Consider the following 19962-nt stretch of genomic DNA (forward strand, 5'->3'; position numbering starts at 1 on the left):
GATTTCCTACAGGTCTCTTACCACTCGGACAGCCCCTGAGTCTCAGAATACACAAATTGAAGTCATTGTAGAGTCTTTAGATGCTCAATATTCATGAGCGATCCCAATGTTTGCCCTTCGGGAGAATAGAGACCGCTTGTGGATGTTAGCCAGCGGGGATTGTTCCATTTCTGTCTTTGTATCTCATTAGTGCCTGACACTCAGGCTCTTTTTTTTTTTTAACCCTTTCCTTCTGCCTTAGAATCAATACTGTGCATTGGCTCCAAGGCAAAAGAGCGGTAAAAGCTAGGCAATGGGGGCTAAGTGATTTGCTTAGACTCACATAGCTAGGATGTCTATGGGGTGGATTTGAACCCAGGACCTCCCCTTTCCAGGCCTGGCTCTCTATCTGCTGAGCCACCCAGCTGCCCCCTGCCCAGGCTCTTAATAAGCATTTATTGAGTTGAATAGAGCCAAGTGTGTGTCCAGCAGCCTTGTAGCCAACCTTTCTGCCTCCTGGATTGAGAGGGCTGGCCTTGGAGGACCTGGATTCAAGGTCCTCCTCTTCATCCTGACTCTGTGACTCAGAATAAGTCATGTCACCTCTCAGTGTCCCAGGCAGCCCTCTAGGAATCTCTGAGTTCCAGATGAGTTGTCCACCTGCCCTGCTCAACAGTATTTCTGTATCGGGATCATCGACCCCAGAACGTTGTAGTGCCCGGCACACAGTAGGTGCTTAATAAGTATTTGTGGATCCATTGATGGCGACACCGCTAAAAGAGGGATTGGAAGACATGTTTGGAGACGTGGCTCGGGGTCGCCATGATGGACCTCACTGGGTTGGGAGCGCTCAGTTCAGGGGTGCTCTGAAGCTGGCAGGCTCTTCTGGTTCCTGGACTGCCCCTTTGCCCAGCGTTTCCTCCCGATCCCCTCCACTTCATTTCGGGGAGGTTCTCCTCTCCCGGGACGGTTTGGAAATGGGGGCGACGGTCTCCCCCGCTCTTAGGCGTGGGCAAAGCCCTGGGATAGCCGAGTAATCCGTACCAACCCCCTCTTTCCCCCCAGTGGTGCTTGTGGAGAGGTGAAGCTGGCCTTTGAGCGGAAAACGTGTAAGAAAGTGGCCGTGAAGATCATCAGTAAGAGGAAATTTTCCATCTGTGCCACCCGAGAGGCCGTAAGTACCGCCTGTTGGTGTGTGGCTGGCCTGGCTCTCCGTCCTCCTCCCCACCCTCCCCCAGCTGGACTTCTTAACCTGGGGCCGCCTGGATTTCTGGGGGTCCTTGAACGTGGATGGGAGGAAAAGCACGTCTTTTTGCTTTTGTTAACACCGACTGAAATGAGTCTTGCTGGAGTTGGCTGGAAACCTGAGCCTGAGAAGGGGCCTTCTCCCCATGGCTAAAGGTCTGCACACAGAAAAGGGGGAGAAGCCCTGCTCGTCCTCCGAGGCCTGCCTCTCCCAGGGCTGATGGCCCTTCCGTCTGGACAGAGGCCAGCTGTTATTTTGAGGCGAGCTCTGGCCCTCTTCTGTTCCTTGCAAAGAGCTTTTTTCTTTTGGCCTGTTTGGTGCGCAGGGGTGGTGGGGTGGTGGTGGGGGGGGTGATTTGACAGTATAGGGAGTTCCCAATGTGGAAACTCCCTTCACCAATGCAAATAGATCTGCTTCAGCTCTTAGACATTGCCAAAGACATGTGAGAATGAAATGACTGTGCCAAGATCTCAGAGCTACTCTATATCAAGAGGCAGGACATGAACCCAGGTCTTCTTCTCTAAAGCTGAGCTTCTGTTTGTGCTACCAAAAGTACTTCTATAACTCTTGTTATAAAACTTGTATAACATCCTTTTTTAAACCCTTACCTTCTGTCTTTTTTTTTTTAACCCTTACATTTTGTTTTGGAATCAATACTATGTATTGGTTCCAAGGCAGAAGAGTGGTAAGGGCTAGGCAATGGGGGTCGAGTGACTTGTCCAGGGTCATCCAGCTAGGAAGTGTCTGAGACCAAATTCGAACCCAGGACCTCCCATCTCTAGGCCTGGCTCTCAATCCACTGAGCTACCCAGCTGCCCCCTTACCTTCTGTCTTAAAATCAATACTAAGTGTCATTCCCAAAACATAAGAGTGGTAAGGATTAGCAATGGGGGTTAAATGACTTGCCCAGGGTCATACAGCTAAGAAGTGTCATGTTACCTAGCTACCTAGGTAACTGGGCCACCTAGCTACTTCCTCAAGATATATTTAATTACTAACTAAAGTAATCGATACTATCAGTTTTCAAGCATATGAGCCAACAGAGGAGAGTAACAGCTGTTTCTGGGTATTGTCCCTTAAGCTTCCATTTTTTTCTTAGACAACTCCCTTCTCCCATTGAAAAGAATTTCCTTTTTTGTTCACATTTTGTTTTATAATTTTTCCTTCATAAGTTTCTGTTTTGTTTTTGAAGGTTGGAAAAATCATTATTGCTTTAAGGAAACACTTTACTACATTTAATTATCTTCTGCCATATATATTGGACCCTCTTTTAGTCTCTTGTCACAGTTCATCGTTAAGCGACAGTGATTTTTATAGTTTCTAGAAAGAGGAATTTTTATTTGAGATAAAAGCGGAAATTCTTAGAAATTGAAATTTGTCATTAATTCCTAGTTTTAGATTCTCAATTTTCTCTTTTTCTTTTTCTCTTCTTTCTTCTTTTAGTATAGTTGTAGATTGCTTTGAAATATTATTTCTGTATACTAATGGATCCCCTTATTAACCGTATTTGAAGAAGTCTATCATTCAGTTAGAATGAGAACTTTTAAGATTGATCATTATTTGAAAATAGCGCTTTCCTTTTCCAAGGATCCAGCTTTCAATGTTGAAACAGAAATCGAGATTTTGAAGAAATTAAATCATGTAAGTAGAACTTTTAAGATTTAATTTTTAATCCTAACCTCAGAAACTTTCCTTGGAAAACCCTCTCGCCATTGATTTTGGCCTTATCAGCAATCTAAGTCATGTCTTTTTTTTTTTAAGCCCTTACCTTCCGTCTTGGAGTCAATGCTGATATTGGCTCCGAGGCAGAAGAGTGGTAAGGGCTAGGCAATGGGGGTCAAGTGACTTGCCCAGGGTCACACAGCTGGGAAGTGTCTGAGGCCAGATTTGAACCTAGGACCTCCCGTCTCTAGGGCTGGCTCTCAATCCACTGAGCTACCCAGCTGCCCCCTCTTTTTTTTTTTTAACCCCTACCTTTCAACTTAGAAGCAATACTAAGCAAACAAATTGCTTCTAAGGCGGAAGAGCAGTAAGGGCTAGGCAATGGGAGGTTAAAGGTCACATCGCTAGGAAGTGTCTGCGGTTAGATTTGAACCCAGGACTTCCTGTCTCTGGGCTTGGCTCTCCAACCACTGAGCCACCCAGCTGCAACCTTCCTACTCTATCCAGGCCAGGGTTTGCATTAAGTGCCTCCTGCCCCAGGATGGCGTGATCCCTTGACCCTTCAAGCCTGAGCTCAGACTCAGCCTTCTCCTGCTGCTAAGCCATCCCCTCGTATGTCTCGTGTGTGCATGTGCATGTGAACATGTAGAGTCTCCCTTAAATGCTCAATTGCCCATCCTCTCCTTAAGGGGAGGAGGCACCATTCCACTTGGGTCTTTCTGGTCCTGGTGCCCCAGGGCCCCCCTCTCAGTGCCCGCTCGGCTTGGGGTTGGCCCCTGCTAGCTGCTCGGGGATGAAGTGATCCTTACGACGGCCTTCTTTTCCTCTTCATTTTTTAAGCCGTGTATCATCAAGATTAAGAATTTTTTCGACGCTGAAGATTACTTTATTGTTCTGGAACTGTAAGTAAATCCTTTTTCCCTCCGTTTCTCTTCACGCGTGATTCTCAGCCCCGGGAGCAGCTCCCTGGCCTACGGTGCAGCCCCCGGGGGGGGGGGGTGCATGTCGTATTTATACAAGCAGTTGCTTTTGGCCCGAAGACTCCGCCCCAACATCCCCTTCAGGAGGCCAGTCCAGACACCGCGCCAGCGTTACTCCGGAATCGCATCTCTTAACAAGCAGCCAGTTTAGTCTCTCCGAAATGGATTCTGTCCCTTCCATCCTGTCTCGGAGTGTTCCTGGGGCTCCTGCCCAATGATGCGAGGCAGTTACCCTAGCGGAGTCCCCGAATGCTCGGAGACGCTGCCGCCCGGGATGGCGGTGCTTCCAGCCTCCCCCCCGCCCCCCGCCCGAGGCAGAGCCTTCCCTCGGTGGTCCCGGGCTTCCGGGCCCTGGGGGAGAGCAGCTCTGCTGTAAAACCAGACAAGGTGGTTTTCCTGACCACAGGCAGGGTTAACACCAGTGATTTCGAATGTTTACAACCTCTCCAGAGACTTTGCCTTTTTTTTCCTTTCTTAACCCCTCATCTTCTGCCATGGAATCCATACTGTGTGCTGGTTCCAAGGAAGAAGAGTGCTAAGGGCTAAGCAAGGGGGGCGAAGTGACTTGCCCAGGGTCACACAGCTGGGAAGTGTTTGAGGCCAGATCTGAACCCAGGACCTCCTGCCTCTAGGCCTGGCTCTCCATCCTCTGAGCCTCCTCGTTATTTCTAGCTGATGTCTTTCAGAAAGGCAGCATGACTTAGCCAGAGAGTTTTGGGGGGCCCAGAGGGAAGGAATATCAGATGGCACAAATAGAAGAATTCAGTGTTACCTCACTTACGAATATCATCCTCGTCTCCCCCAAAACATTCTCTGTGGCAGAAGTCCTCATGTATTTCCTCATTGCTTTTTTTTTTACTACATCTTGAAATGGTCATGAATGTGATGTGGATGGTTGCTTTCATCGCCGTTTTCAGAATGGCTTTGGACCGAGACGTAGAAGGGGGTTCTAATGGCCTTGAGCTAGTCGTGTGTCCTTTGGGGGGTTCAGTTTCCTCCTCTGGGAAAGGAGGGGGTTGGCTTAGCGCTAACATTCTGGGTTCCTCACTCATCGGTTTGAATAAGGTATGTCTAAAAGTGCGCCGACTTTGTTGTAGTTTTAATGTCCTGTTTGACATTCGGTTCCTCCAGCATTCAGTGGACTTTCTGGGCAGTGAGTGTGACCGATGAAGCTTGAACCTTTTGTTCTACTTGTATGTCCTTGAAGGAATTTGGCATCGGGAGTGGGAGAGCTGAGGCTGAGGCCCTTTTCCCTTAGGACATCCTCTGATTCTCTTTCAGGATGGAAGGAGGAGAGTTGTTTGAGAGAGTCGTGGGGAATAAAAGACTGAACGAAGCCACCTGTAAGCTGTATTTTTATCAGATGCTCCTTGCTGTCAAGGTAGATGAGACCTGAGTTTTGGGGAAAAGCCTCACTATTCTGTTTCGCTCTCATATTTCCAGGAGATGAATTAAGTTTGAATGAACAAAGACCTCGAGAGATGCTCTTTTTTTTCTTCTTTTTTAATTAATTTTTTATTTTAAAACCCATATCATCTGTCTTAGAGTCAATAGTAAGCACCAGTTCCAAAGTAGAAGATTGGTAAGAGGTAGGCAGTGGGGGTTAAGTGTCTAGGGTCACACAGGTAGGAAGTATATATGAGACCAGATTTGAACCCAGGGCCTCCCATCTTCAGACCTGGCTCATTATCCAGCCATCTAACTGCCCTTTATTTTGTTATATTTTGATAGACAAAGACCCCAACCACTGCCAAAGGAGAAATAAAATAGAACAAACTGCCAGGACTTGGTCAAAACAGATGGTCTCTTGCCCTCTTGGAACAGCTGTTTGTTGTTTTTGAATAAGAGACACCCACAGTTTTGTCTAAATGGACTTTGACAATCATAAAGTCTTTGGTCACCTCCCCTTGTTTCCTGCCCTTGGACAGGAGCGTTGTCTCCTGATACCAAACCCCACCTGTTGTGGGGCTCCCCCTTTTGCTCTCTGGCTCATTCCTCCTTTTCCTGCTAAGAAATGCTTGACCTGTTCTAAGCTGGCACAGAACGCTCTAAGCAGCCCTGAAAAGTTACAAAGACCAAATCTGAAACTTAGCTGCTACCAGCAAGCACCCTTCCTTAGCGTGCCGGGAGCTTCTTGACTTCCCATTAGGTCTCCTGTCTTTGTACAGCGCTGGCACCAGACCCAGATGGCAGCTCTAGTTCTCTCATGGGGTTTGACTCTCTCTGGTAGAGACATTCCACGGCAGGTTCATAATTTGGCCACAGTTTTGGAACTTTCTTAAACCTCACAAAGAGAGAGCTCGGAGAGTAGAAAAGCTACTGGGAATTTGGGAATAAGAGGCTCTGGGTTTGAATGTGGTCACATACTCCAGGGCTGAACTCTGTGATCACTTTAGACCCTTCTAGCCTGACTCCGGGGGTAGAAAGAAATTCAGGCTGGAATTGCCACTCTTTTTTTTAACCCTCATCTTCCATCTTAGAATCAATACTGTGTTGGTTCTAAGACAGAAGAGTGGTAAGGACTAGGCAATAGGGGTTAAGTGACTGGCCCAGGGTCACCCAGCTAGGAAGTGTCTGAGGCCAGATTGGAACCCAGGACCTCCTGTCTCTGGGCCTGGCTTTCAATCCACTGAGCCCACCCAGCGGCCCCCAGGAATTACTGCCTTTGGCATTACTTCTTTGAGTCTTGTTTTACCTTTAATGGCATCATGTTACATGAAGCAGATATCAAGCAAAGCTTTCTTTTTGAAATGAGTAAAAGAATTTTATGAGGACAGTTTGCCTTGTTTCTCTTTTTTGCAGCCCTAGCCTTGTTTTCTTCACTTTAATTCTTCCTATACTTGAAAAATGCCGACCCTTTAGAACATCCTTTTTATTAGGCACTAAATTGGGCGATTTGTTCATTTATTAATTGATTGACAGCATCCTGGGACCTACTCATTAGTAAAAGGAACCTTTTCCCTCTTGGACTAACTTGCCGCTGGAGAGCAGAAAGCTGTCCCTCTTGTTTTTCCCCCTTTTAAACATTTTGTTCCAGTGTTCCAAAGTCTTTCGGGAGCAGCCAAATACCTCCCCGAATTTGGGGACTGGCATAAGAAGTACCTTTACTCTCCCTTTCCTGAGCTTGATCCATGAGAGTCCCAACTGGGACAGTCTGCCCCGTTCATTCCCGAGTGGGAGTCTTGGGTAAGGGAGCTGGGTTTCCTGGGAGATGGGTGGCCTGTACAATCAATGAAAAGCAGAAAACCTGAATTTTGTCTCAGAACAAAGAGATACCTCAAAGACCGTATCCTTTTTAGAAACCAGATTACCACGATCCCAGTGTATGCTCCCTTTGTTGTGAGTTGTTTTGAGCCTCTGCTAGGGAAATTAGGAAGTTTTGATTTTTGCTTTCTCTTCAAAGGACTTCTAGAATTTCTCAGCCTTGGCATGTTATGTTTCCCTTTATTTAGGAAGGAAAAATGATTTTGTGAAATGGGAGTTTGGTGGTTCTCTTGAAAATTCAGATAAATTAGCATGAAATAATTTTGGTGTTCTGCTTTTTGAGGCAATCTTTTTTTTTTACCTTTAACTTCTGTCTTGGAATAAAAATTAAGTATAGATTCCAATGAAGAAGAGTGGTAAGGGCTAGGCAATTAAGGTTAAGTGACTTGCCCAGGGTCATACAGCCAGGAAGTGTCTGAGACCAGATTTGAATCCAGGACCTCCTATCTCTTAGCCTGGTGCTCTATCCACTAGGCTACCTATCTGTCCCTTTGAGGTGGTCTTATAAATATATACATATATTTAAAATAAATCAATATTGTTTATTGATTCTAAGGCAGAAGAGTGGCAGTTGAGGAGGGTTAAATGATTTGCCCATGGTCACAAAGCTAGGAAGTGAGGCCAGATTTGTAAATAGAATTTGAAAAGTAAATTTGACTCTGGCAAACATGTATATTTTTAGGACTCTATTCTGAACAATGTACCTTGAAATAATATTCAATTGTTTTGAAAGATTAACTGTCAATCTCTTAAATGTCATTTGTTTCTGCCTCTGTAGTACCTTCATGAAAATGGTATCATACATCGGGATTTAAAGCCGGAGAATGTGCTTCTGTCGTCTCAGCAAGAGGACTGTCTAATAAAGGTCAGGAATATTATTTCCTCTTTTCCAGTGAATTCTGGAGAGTTCATCAGAAACCTCTTTAAATTGTTTTTTATCAGAACTGAAATGTTGAACCATCTCGGAATAGGAACCTCCTTGATCCTTGGATTTTTTTATTTGTTTTTTAGCCCTTGCCTTCTGTTTTAGAATTAATCCTGTGTGTTGGTTCCAAGACAAAAGAGCAGTAAGGGCTGAGCCATGGGGCTTAAGTGACTTTCCCAGGGTCACCCAGCTGGGACGTGGGAAATCTTTTTTTGTAAATGAGAAGACAGCGTTTTTAGTGGTTTGCTTTTGCACTGTCTCCTTGATCTCTTTTCCCCACTCTTTCCAAGAGGCTACATAGCTTGGGCAGATAAGGAGCTGGCTTTGCTTCCCATCTTGCTGCTTGACCTGTCCAGGCTGAGTGACCAAGGGCAAAGCATCTTAGTTCTTAGCATCCCTGTGCCTCTCAGAGACTGCAGTCGTTGGGGAAATTCCTCCCGAGGGTTCCTGATATGCAGATGACATGGCATAGCTGGTCATAGCAACCTGCTAAAGGCTAAAGATGAACGCCCATTTTCCCTGGTATTGAAACATTAGTCAATCGAATTATAATTACCATGGATTTAGGGCAGTTGGTTTAAGTTAGGGCCAAGTAAGGTGCTTCAATGGATAGAGAGCCAGGCCTGGAGTTGGGAGCAAATTTGATCGTAGATACTTTCTAGCTGTGTGACCCTGGGCAAGTTTGACCCCGAGCCCTGTTGACTCACCGTTACTACTCTTCTGACTTAAGAGTTGTTACCAAGATAGAAAGTAAGGGCTTAAGAACAAAGTTTCCACTGCGTAAATGAAATCAGTTTTGTGTGACCAGCAGCTTTTGTAGTGTACCTCACTGGATTAGCCCCTCTTCCCTTTCATTTTAGATTACTGATTTTGGGCAGTCGAAGATTCTCGGGGAGACTTCGCTCATGAGAACCTTGTGCGGCACGCCCACCTACTTGGCTCCAGAGGTCGTCCTTTCCATGGGATCCGCGGGGTATACCCGGGCCGTCGATTGCTGGAGTTTAGGCGTTATTCTCTTTGTTTGGTAAGCAACCTTCTGGGCCTCAGGATTTGGGTTAGGTGCATGTAGGTTTTATTTAATTCACATTCCATTTTTTTAACACTGTCTAAAGTAGGGTTTAACTTCTTTTAAATATTACATTTGACACTCTTTAAAAAAATAGCACTTTGAGTTTTGATGATACAGAGAAACTGCATGTCATCGTCTGATTCTGAAAACGTGACAGTTCTTTTCTCCTTTCCGTATCCACCAAGCCTCAGTGGATATCCACCTTTCTCGGAGCATAAGACTCAGGTCCCTTTGAAGGATCAGATCATCAGTGGGAAATACAAACTCATTCCAGAAGTCTGGAAAGCTGTCTCGGACACGGGTAGGGATGGCCATGCTGAGGGGGCGAAACGTGTGTGGGCTAACCAGAAGAGGTGGGAGGTCGCCGTCTCCTGGCTTTGAACCCTTTGTTTCCTTGTCATTCTGTGGAAGAGGCTGCCACGTTATCAACAAAGTTCATGTTTTAGGTGGTTTGCAGAGTTTTGTTTGAATGAGCTGGCTACGAAATACAACATAAGGATGTACGGTATACACTGCAAGGATTATAAGAAGTAAGAGGAGAGAGAAACTTGACTTCATATTATTTTTTAAACTTATCTTCTGAGGTAGAGCAGAAGAGCAGTAAGGGCTAGGCAAGGGGGTTAAGTGACCTGCCCACTGTCACCGAGGTAGGAAGTGTCTGGGATCACATTTGAACCCAACATCTCCCATCTCTAGATCTGCTTCTCTATCCACTGAGCCATCTAGCTCTCCCCATTTTAATCTATTTTGAAGAATGTGCCAAGAGGAGAAGAGTAGGAAAGTTGAATTGATTATAAGGGAGTACGTCATGAGATTCACCATTTCTGTACTTAAATAGGATATTGAGAGAGTCCAGAGGTCTCCCTGAGTTCCAAGCCTTCTTTAGCCATTAATGAACAGTGTGGCCTTGGGGAAAATCCACTTATCCTCCCTGGGATTCACTTTGCTCATCTGTGAAATAAATTGAGGTTGGATTAGATCAGGAGTTCTGAGCCTGGGGTCTGTGGACAGATTTCAAGAGGCCTGAGAATTTGTATAGGAAAGAAAATGACATCTTCATTTTTGCTGACATCTACTTGAAATGTAGCATTTCGAAATTTCAAAATCTGAAAAAGGAAGGCAAAAAATCCTTCCCGATTCCAAGAAGGCATCGAGAGGCTTTCCCAAACTGCCAAAAGGGTCTGACACTGGAAAAGGCTCAAAACCCCTAGATGAGATGGATTCCAAGGTCCCTTTTACTATTAAAGCACCATGATTATGTACTCATGCCATAGGAGCATGACTTGAAGAAAGTACCGGTGTTCAGCTTTAGTGGGGGACAAGAGTGTGTAGTCTTGCTCTGGTTGGCCTGAGGCCAGGATCAGGAGCAAAGAGAGAGATTTCGGCTTGATTCCCAAATCGAGATGGGCTTTCCTCTCTTCTCCTGGAGATCTTAAGAGGAAAGGCTCCAGGGCCCCTTTGGATTGGGGGCTGGGTTGTAGAAGGACTTCCTGTTTAGACAGAGATTAGAACAAATGGGGACTGCTATCTCTTCTAACTTGGGGATTCTATAACCTGTCATTGTAATAATGGCCAGACCATTTATCATTCTGTCTGATGGATGGGTGGGTGGATGGATGGATAGATAGGTGGATGGATAGGTGGTTGGGTGAATGAATGGGTAGATGGGTGGATGGATGAATGGGTGGATGGGTGGATGGATGGATGGGTGGATGGATGGATGGGTGGATGGATGGATGGGTAATCTACCCTATCATTTATTTTAGCTTTGGACCTCGTTAAGAAGTTGTTGGTAGTGGATCCAAAAAAACGCTATACGACAGAAGAAGCCTTGGCCCATCCATGGCTTCAGGTAGGTATTAAGGTGATCCTACAACAAAATGTCTGTCACATTTTTCCTGTCTGATTATTGACATTATCTGCATTCTCAGTGGTGGTCCCAGTTGTGTTCAAATGAATCCTTTCGTTGGTAGATGTTTAATAAACTCACCAGCATACTCTGAGCTGAGCTGGAACTGGGAGTTGGCTAGTAGATCGCTTACCTTGGGGGCAGAGTGCAGGGCCATGTGTAATTATAGTACGACTTTTTTCTAAGTGAATACTTAAATAAAAAAAAACCCTTGCCTTCTGTCTTAGAATCAACACTGTGTATTGGATCTAAGGCAGAAGATCAGTAAGGGCTAGGCAATGGGGATGAAGTGACTCGCCCAGGGTCACATAGCTAGGAAGGGTCTGAGGCCAGATTTGAACCCAGGACCTCCTATCTCTAAGCCTGGCTCTCATTCCATTGAGCCATTGGCCTCAGTTTCCTTTTCTATAAAATGAGCTGGAGAAGGAAATGGCCCACATGAGCACATTTTTAATGTCAGATGGGTCCCCTTAGTATGTGAGTACTTTATTTTATAATAAGCCAAGATGCTTCATTACAGCAAAGACTCCAAGTTTTCAGAGGACAGGAGTACGCAGAGAAGGTGATTTTTTTCCAGACTTTACTAAGAGTAAATAAATATCATTTCTGGGATTTGGTTTGGAACATCATTGGGATATGGGTTGGCAGGGGTAAGCCTCTATCAAAGGCACGGTGTAAGGGGGAAATGGGGTTAATTTTTAAAGGGTTGGACTTGATTATTTAAGAGTGTGGTCGCCAAGGTCAGCCAGCCTTGGCAAAGAATAGGTCTTTCCTGAGGCCAGTCTCTTCAGAGAAAAGCCAGCAGTGAAATCAGCTTTTTTACCCACCATGTGTCAGTTCAATCAGCAGATCTTTCTGCCCCTCTTCACTAGCCTCAACTTGAAAGAATGAAGAATTCCCCCAGTCTCCACTTCCAAAAAATGAAGAACTGCATTTCACAGGAAGTAACAGCTCCTTTTCAAGATGCTTCTTTTGCATCACTTCCTGTGTCTTCCCCTAATTTTACATCTACCAATCACAGTTGACACTTTGTTTTAGGACTGCCCAGAAGGCAGTCAGTCAATTCTGATTCATCATCCACTATCACACATGTGGGTCACAGACCTTCCCCACTCAATGTGTGAAATTGGGGTGTTTGCACTTTTAGTGATGAAAAATATAAAAATGGGTAGATCTCCATACTTAACTTTTAAGTACTGTGTTCTAAAAATAGACAGGGGTTACAATTTAATCTTCACACTCAGGGGAGAGTCAAGTATTTTCATTGTTATAATCAGGGGAGTGTTAAATTTAATCTTCACAATGGAAATCAGTTCTTGCCCTTGAAAGCATTTCCTTTTAGCCGCTGCCTGTTATTAAGATAAAATGAAGGTGATGTGAGCCCATCGCTGACTGCCTATCACTTGGCAGATTTCTGTTCCACTTCGCTTGATCGTATTCCGAGTCCATGGGAGGGTGAGCTGTGTCAGAGCATTCCATGGATGAGGAAGGCCTCACGCTGCCTCCAGGGACAATTGCGACCTGTGTCAGGCCATGATCATAGCAAAATGCTCTTTGGTGATCAGATTATCCTCATTGGGCCTCCCTAGGGTTTAGGATAAATTAGTCTTTCTTTTCTAATGATGAATTATCCTATTCTGGTTGTAAGTTGGCTATGTAGGCTTCATCCCCATTCTGATGGGCTATAACCTTTATCACCTTAATCCTGAATAGAGCTTATGGGGATGGGAGGTGGACTGTTAGGGGGCACCACAGTACACAGAAAGCTGGGCCTAGAGTCAGGAAGCTTCATCTTAATGAGTTCAAATCTGGTTTCAAACATGTACTGACTGGGTGACCCTGGATGAGTCACTTTACCCCGTTGGCCTCAGTTTCCTTTTCTATAAAATGAGCTGGAGAAGGAAATGGCCAGTGACTCCAGTATCTTTGCCAAGAAAATCCCAAATGGGGTCATGAGGAGTAGGAAAATCCAAGGGGACTTTTTGGGGAGGAAATGGGCTGTTTTTGACAAATATTTATTGGTCATTTCTTTGATGCCACTTTTTTCTTGCCACTGGACTTCTGTGGCTCTGAAAGAGAGTGAGGCTTATTAACTTTGGGCAACTCTGGATCACTTAAATCTGATTCACGAGCAAGTCAAAACATCACCCTGTGATGTCATCAGCCTTCTTCCAAATGAAGGATGAATAACAATTGAGTGCGAGATATGTGCTAGGCCCACTGTAGGGAAATGGGTGAGACCGATTTACAGAGAGGAGAGGATTTGGTATATTCAGATGGGAATAGTCAGGGTAGGCACAAGGTGAAATGATTCACCTGTTTATGGGCCTCAAGGCTGCCGCTGATTCTAGGAGAAATCTGTAGGATACAGTGGGAGGGATCATTATTATGGGCCTTTCCTTTTTTCCCCTCCTCCCTGGTCGTACCACCTCTCAGGCTATAGACATAATAGATTCTAAATGTTATTGATGGTACCAGGATGTGGGAAGGAAGAAATGAAATTGAAATCCACTGAGCAGACATAAGTTTTTGGTATCAGGAAATTGGAAATAAGTCGAGTCTGGGGACTAGTTTTGGATTTCATAATTTCCTGTCTCCCGTTAACACTGGCGATTGAGTTGGCCGAATTTGAAGCTAGCTTTAGCAGAAGTTGGGAAATGATTGAACCTGGGAATAGAGGCTCGGGATGGGACCTGTGACTTCATCGGTATAGAGAACTCCCTGGGGAGGAAATTCCCTCTTCTAGGGCAGGTTGGTCCATTCTGTGTAGAGTGACCTAGAACACTCACCTGGGGCCATACAGCCAGGCTATGTCAGAGGGGAAACTTTGTCTTCAGAATCCTTAGCTCCCAAGCCAGCCAAGCCGTAGTGCCATGCTGAATATGAAGGAGAAAATGTAGAAAGAAATGAATCCATTAGTTGTCTCACCTTACATGCGATAGTTTAGACTTGATTCACATCAGACATGATGGTCTTCTTTATTATAAAATTGATAAAACACCAGAGAATGGAGGCTACCAAGGAGGTTGCCTCGCTTACGTTTTTGGAGGCTTTTGTTGGTCAGTTGTTTCAGTCATATCCGACTCTTGATGACCCCTTTTGGGGTTTTCCTATGTGAAGATGGGATTACCTCCCCCCTGCCCATTTTTAGATTTAATCCCCAGAAGCACATGCACCCCACTTATCCTTAAGTGGGAGAGGTCTGTGACCCACATGTGTGAACGTGGGTGACCAATCAGAACCGACTGCCCGCCCCCCGGGCAGTCCTAAGCAAAGCTTTAGCTGTGATTGGTCCCCGTAAAATGGAAGGAAGGCACAGCAAGTGACGAAAGGAAGGTCTTTAAAAGTGTCAAGAACTTCCTGTGAAAGGGTCTTGCGCCTTCAACTTGACCCTGGAGGAGCTCTGACTGAGGACCTAGGACCGGCTTCCTATTTTCCCTTTGAACTACACGTGGGTGAGTGAAAAAGGCTGACTCCTTTCCCTGGCTTGTTCTGGAGAGGTCCCTCGTCTCGGAGGAGGCCTTGTGGCTAAAACCCTTGTTAATTTACCTCTGGGGCCCCTTTGCTGGGTCTCTTAAGCCCTGCCTGGTTCGGACCGAGCCAGAGTAAATATCTACTCTCTCTCGTTTCCTTACTTTCATTCTTTCTCCTTTTGTAAATAAATTTCCATAAAAATCATTTGGAATTGAGTAATGATTCCTGGCAACCACTCTTAAATATCTTATCCAACCCTTTAATTTTAACCCCCTACATTTCTGGCCTTACACTTGGCAGAGATACTGGCGTGGTTTACCATTTCCTTCTCTAGCTCATTTGACAGATGAGGACACTGAAGCCAACCAAGCTAAGTGACTTGCCCAAGGTCACACAGCTAGGAATTGTCTGAGGCTGGATTTGAACTCGGGAAGACGAATGAGCACTCAATCCACTTCACCATCTAGCTGTCCCTGGAGGCTTTTCTGAAAGGAATAAATAGTTATCTCTCCAGGATGGTTGGCTTCATTACCTTTCTAAAGGTGCAAGAGTTGAGTTTCTCATCATTCTCAGTGCATCTTTCAAGTCTCATTATTAGATTCTGATGAAAGCATTTCATCCTGATCCTTAGTGCTAAGGATACACATGTAAAAGTCCCTTGCTGCTCTCAGGGAGCTCACACTCTACACAGCAGCCACGGAAGGAAGGCTTCCACTGCAAGTCGGGGAGAAAGGCCCCGGGGTTTGGGGGAGCAGTAGCAAAAGAGCTGGTGATGCCTCTTCTCGAATGTCATTCCGCCAATCAAGGACAGTCTGCTCTGGGTCTTTGGTAGCTGGAGCTGCAGCCCCTTCAGGAGCAGGTCCAGGCTGCATCTCTCCAAGGTCACTTCCTGGGAGGTATAGGAGCTCCCTGGGAGGATGGCTGGGACACTGGGCTAAAGGCATGGCTTTGCCCAGGACTCTTGGGTTCAGGGTCCTGGCTTGTTCCCATTAGGTTCTGAGGGAAGATGGTGGTCACAGCTGGGGTGGGACTTAAAGCTGCCTGGCTCATGCTGCCTCCTGACTCTCCTTTGGGCATCCCACTGCTTCCTCTAGGCTGGCTTCCCTGGCTTGTGGGCAGCAGTCAGTTGGCTGGTGGCTATTCCCCATGGGAGCTGCTTCCCCAGATGATGGCCTGAAGACAGAGCTAGGAGGAGTACAGGTAGCCTGGGAGATGCTGCCCCTCCTGCAGTTCTTGTGTCCATCACCTTCTTGGTGGCAGTTGGTCAGCAGTTGCCAGTGGTGATAAGTTGGGTCCCTTCTCTAGAATGATTTTCCCCCTCAACATTAGCTGTGGAATCTGGGCTGGAAGCACATCTGGTAGTTTCAGGGTCACTGTTATTCCCAAGGCTCTTGGGCTCATGGGACTGGGCCTCTCTTCCCAGGTGGTCTGGGAGGAAACTACCCTTTCCAAATTTTTCTGTGAATGTCAGGGAATATTCCTAACTATGTGACCCAGAGAGAGAGAGGGAGACAGAGACAAAGAGGGAGAGAGAGAAACAGACAGAGAGAGGGAAAGGGAGAGAGACAGACAGAGAGAGAGAGAGACAGAGAGGGAGAGAGAGACAGAGGGGAGAGAGAGAGAAAGACAGAGAGAGAGGGAGACAGAGCCAAAGAGGGAGAGAGAGAAACAGACAGAGAGGCAGAGGCAGAGACAGACAGAGAGAGAGAGACAGAGAGGGAGAGAGAGACAGAGGGGAGAGAGAGAGAAAGACAGAGAGAGGGAGACAGAGCCAAAGAGGGAGAGAGAGAAACAGACAGAGAGGCAGAGACAGACAGAGAGAGAGAGACAGAGAGGGAGAGAGAGACAGAGGGGAGAGAGAGAGAAAGACAGAGAGAGAGAGGGAGACAGAGGCAAGGAGGGAGAGAGAGAAACAGACAGGGAGAGGGAGAGAGACAGAGGGGAGGGAGAGAGAGACAGAGACAGAAGAGTGACAGGGGAGAGAAAGAGACAGAGAGGGGGAGAGAGAGAGAGGCAGAGAGGGAGAGAGAGACAGAGAGAAACAGACAGAGAGACAGAGACAGAAGAGAGTGACAGAGGGGAGAGAGAGGCAGAGACAGGAGAGAGAGAGAAACAGACAGACAGAAGAGAGTGACAGAGGGGAGAGAGAGAGAAAGAGACAGAAGAGTGACAGGGGAGAGAAAGAGACAGAGAGGGGGAGAGACAGAGAGAAACAGAGAGACAAAGACAGAAGAGAGTGACAGAGGGGAGAGAGAGAGACAGAGGGAGAGACAGAGAGAGGAAGACAGGGACAAAGAGGGAGAGAGAGACAGAGAGGGGAGAGAGAGAGGGAGAGACAGAGAGGAAGACAGGGACAAAGAGGGAGAGAGAGACAGAGAGGGGAGAGAGAGAGAGAGAAACAGAGAGACAGAGACAGAAGAGAATGACAGAGGGGAGAGAGAAAGACAGAGAGGGAGAGAGAGACAGACAGAGAGAGAGACAGAGAGGGAGAGAGAAACAGACAGAGACAAAGAGGGGGAGAGAGAGAGAGAGACAGAGAGAGGGGGAGAAAGAGAATGAGAATGAATATGAATATGTAGGTATGTTGGAATTATTTAATGCTTGACAGGTGGCCTGCTTAGGGAAGGTTCTCTTTGGATCTCTAGAGATTTTCCATTAAAGCAAAATACTTGTCTCCTGGCTACCCATTTTTCCTCTTACAGAGAACCTCAGGGCGTGTCTCTCTACTCCTGCCCACTGGCTTAGTTAGGAACAAGCTTCAGGAAGGGGTTGCAAGTTGCCAGAAGTGTGCCTTCTTTCTCTGGGTGCCTGTTTTAAGGCGTACAGTCCTACAACTGGATCTTTTCCTCCCACAAAGGTCATACTTTTCTTTTTTTTTAACTCCTCATAGGATGAAGAGATGAAAAGTAAATTCCATGCCCTGTTGATGGAAGAAACTATGCCACCGCATCTTCCCCCACCCCCAGCCCAGGTATAACATTTTGTCAAAGAAATGACCGGGTTGGAGGAGCTAGTTAGTGGCATCTTGAATCTTTGCACAATGTCTATTTAGTGGCTTAAAAAACCACTTTAAAATCAGCATCAAGAGAACTTTTTTCAAGGTTGACATCATATTTCTTCCCAGGCTTTACAATTCATACATTACCAACTAATAGTCAGCATCAGCCATTAGGGAAGGCACTAAAGCTGGGCCCGAGGGAGATCCAGAGATAAAGAAGATGGCTCCTTGACCTCAAAGAATTTAAAATCTAATAGAGAAAACTAGGACTTGGGGAGGGAGTGTTAATGAGAATCCCAGGAAAGGAATTTATTGATGGTCCTCTGAAAGTCACATCCAAAATGTGAAAGGCTGGATCCATTGCCAAGGACATCCCTCATTGGAGGGCTTTGAATGAGGGCTTCGGGAACTGTTAGAATGCTGTTGGGATGCCAATGGGTATTCCAGTCGTTGAGTCACTGTCAGCCAAATGTTGCTTGTAAAGTGCTTTCACAACACTTTCTAAGAACAACAGCCAGCTCTCTGGGATAGTGTGAGGAAGGTCAAAGGCGATCACCAAGTCTCCATTAGATGCCCTCTGGCAGGGTTCTCCTCCATAGCCTCTGAGCTTCCAGTCTCTTCCTTTTACCAAAGAGAAAGGGGGGTTCATCTCTCTTGTTTTACAGATGGGGGAACTGAGGATCAAGGATGTTAACTGACTTGTTCAGTTACACAGATGGAAATTGTGGGGTTTTTTCTCATTTAATAAAAACCACCTTCACCTTCCATCTCAGAAACAATATTACATATTGGTTCCAAGACAGAAGAGCAGTAAGGGTTGGCAGTGGGGGTTAAGTGACTTGCTCAGGGTCACACAGCTAGAAAGTATCTGAGACTGGATTTGACCCCAGGTCCTCCTGCACCTAGGCCTGGCTCTCTATCCTCTGAGCCACTTAACTGCCCCAAATATGGTAATTGTTGGAAGTGAAATTTGAATTTGGGGCCTCTGATCCTAGAGATAGTGCTTTCCCCTCAGGATCCCAGTTGTACTTGTCTTTGTATTTGTCAGATAAAATGTCAAACTTGCTTTCAAATGCTTAAGACAAAATTCTTAGCTAAAAGTTAAAAAAAAAATTTTTTTTTCCAGCTCTCCACAAGCCGAAAGCGTCCCCATGAAGGGGAAGAAGAGGATGAAGCTAGCTCTTCAGGACATTGTCTAGCCTCTACCTCCCTGTCGACAACACAATTACCAGAAAAAAGGGAAAGAAAGTGACTTTTATAACTTGCCTTTTTGTTAGGCATTTGGGGACAATTTCTATTTTTTATAAAAAAGTGGTTTTTTTTTTAAAGGAAAAATGGTTTAACACAATCATTGATGTACAGATAAAAAATTAGTCTAATCATGAGTTGGTGTAATCAAAAATAGGTGTTGGGGGGAGGGGGGGGGCAGCTGGGTAGCTCAGTGGATTGAGAGCCAGACCTAGAGATCTTGGTTTCAAATGTGACCTCAGACACTTCCTAGCTGTGTGACCCTGGGCAAGTCACTGAACCTTGCTGCCTAGCCTTTACCACTCTTCTGTCTTGGAACCAATACAGTATTGATTCTAAGATGGAAGGGAAGGTTGTTTTTTTTTTTTAATAGGTGTTAGGTGTAATCTGCATCTAAAGCTAAGGGGGAAACCTTGGTTGCCCTCTAGACCAAATCCCCTTATTTTATAGATGAGCATGTAACTCTATAGGAATAGAATTGGAGAAGGGAACAGGCTGGGGAAACCAAGGGCTTAGGGTTGAAATCTACTTTTTCTTTGTCTCCTTGGAAAAGTAACTTGACTTCGTTTAGTCTCAGGTTTCTTTATCTATAAAATGAGGAGATTCACCATGATAGTCTCTAAGGTCTGGATCCTAAAATCTCTTCTGTTCTCCAACTCCCTTTGTACAAATAAAGCTTTGTGTATATTCTTGTTTGAACCTAGCAGCAGCTCTATGGGTTAAATATTCCAAATATTATCTGCATTTTATAAAAGATAAATTCAGGAGAGGTTGTGACCCATGACACGGCAAGGCTCAAACCCAGTTCAGTTCTCTTCCTTCTACTCTTGGCAAAAGCCATCTCTCCTCACCAGTATCAAGGGAAAGAATAGGGTGCTTCTTGAATGTATCTGTGATCCCCATGGAAGAAGCTTCCTTCAGCCCTCCATTCCCATTGCTTGTGAGTGGCTGTTCTAAGAATTCACTAAAGGGGTCTACCCAACATGATGGAGGTTGACACTTTCCTTGCGCCATGAGGGTACTCCTAGAGTCCTGGTCATCTACCACTATTCCTCGTTCTTCCTACATGACCAGTTCATCTTTGGTTCTCATAACTTCCATGACTTCTGTTCTTCTTTGGAGTTCCAGGATGATTCTAGAATGTAGACTACTCCCTCCTCCATGTATCTCTCCATTGCCCTCTGTGGGAGAGTCATTTTCATTTCTTC

At 45.6% G+C, this 19962-nt stretch overlaps 1 protein-coding gene across 4 annotated transcripts in view; it reads left to right on the forward strand.

Moving 5' to 3' along the window:
* CHEK2 (checkpoint kinase 2) overlaps positions 1-19453 on the forward strand; it is a 38855-nt gene extending 19402 nt beyond the window's left edge. For all 4 annotated transcript variants that reach the window (XM_016432524.2, XM_016432528.2, XM_016432526.2 and 1 more), the window contains 10 exons: positions 1045-1153; positions 2813-2866; positions 3728-3789; positions 5149-5248; positions 7910-7996; positions 8917-9080; positions 9311-9426; positions 10892-10977; positions 17399-17479; positions 18633-19453. In XM_016432524.2, the coding sequence (XP_016288010.1) occupies positions 1045-1153; positions 2813-2866; positions 3728-3789; positions 5149-5248; positions 7910-7996; positions 8917-9080; positions 9311-9426; positions 10892-10977; positions 17399-17479; positions 18633-18758 (985 nt within the window). In that variant the 3' untranslated portion in view covers positions 18759-19453. The remainder of the gene's footprint in view (positions 1-1044; positions 1154-2812; positions 2867-3727; positions 3790-5148; positions 5249-7909; positions 7997-8916; positions 9081-9310; positions 9427-10891; positions 10978-17398; positions 17480-18632) is intronic.
* The last annotated feature ends 509 nt before the right edge of the window (positions 19454-19962 follow it).

Source organism: Monodelphis domestica, chromosome 3, assembly GCF_027887165.1.
Source record: "Monodelphis domestica isolate mMonDom1 chromosome 3, mMonDom1.pri, whole genome shotgun sequence".
Classification (NCBI taxonomy): Eukaryota; Metazoa; Chordata; class Mammalia; order Didelphimorphia; family Didelphidae; genus Monodelphis; species Monodelphis domestica.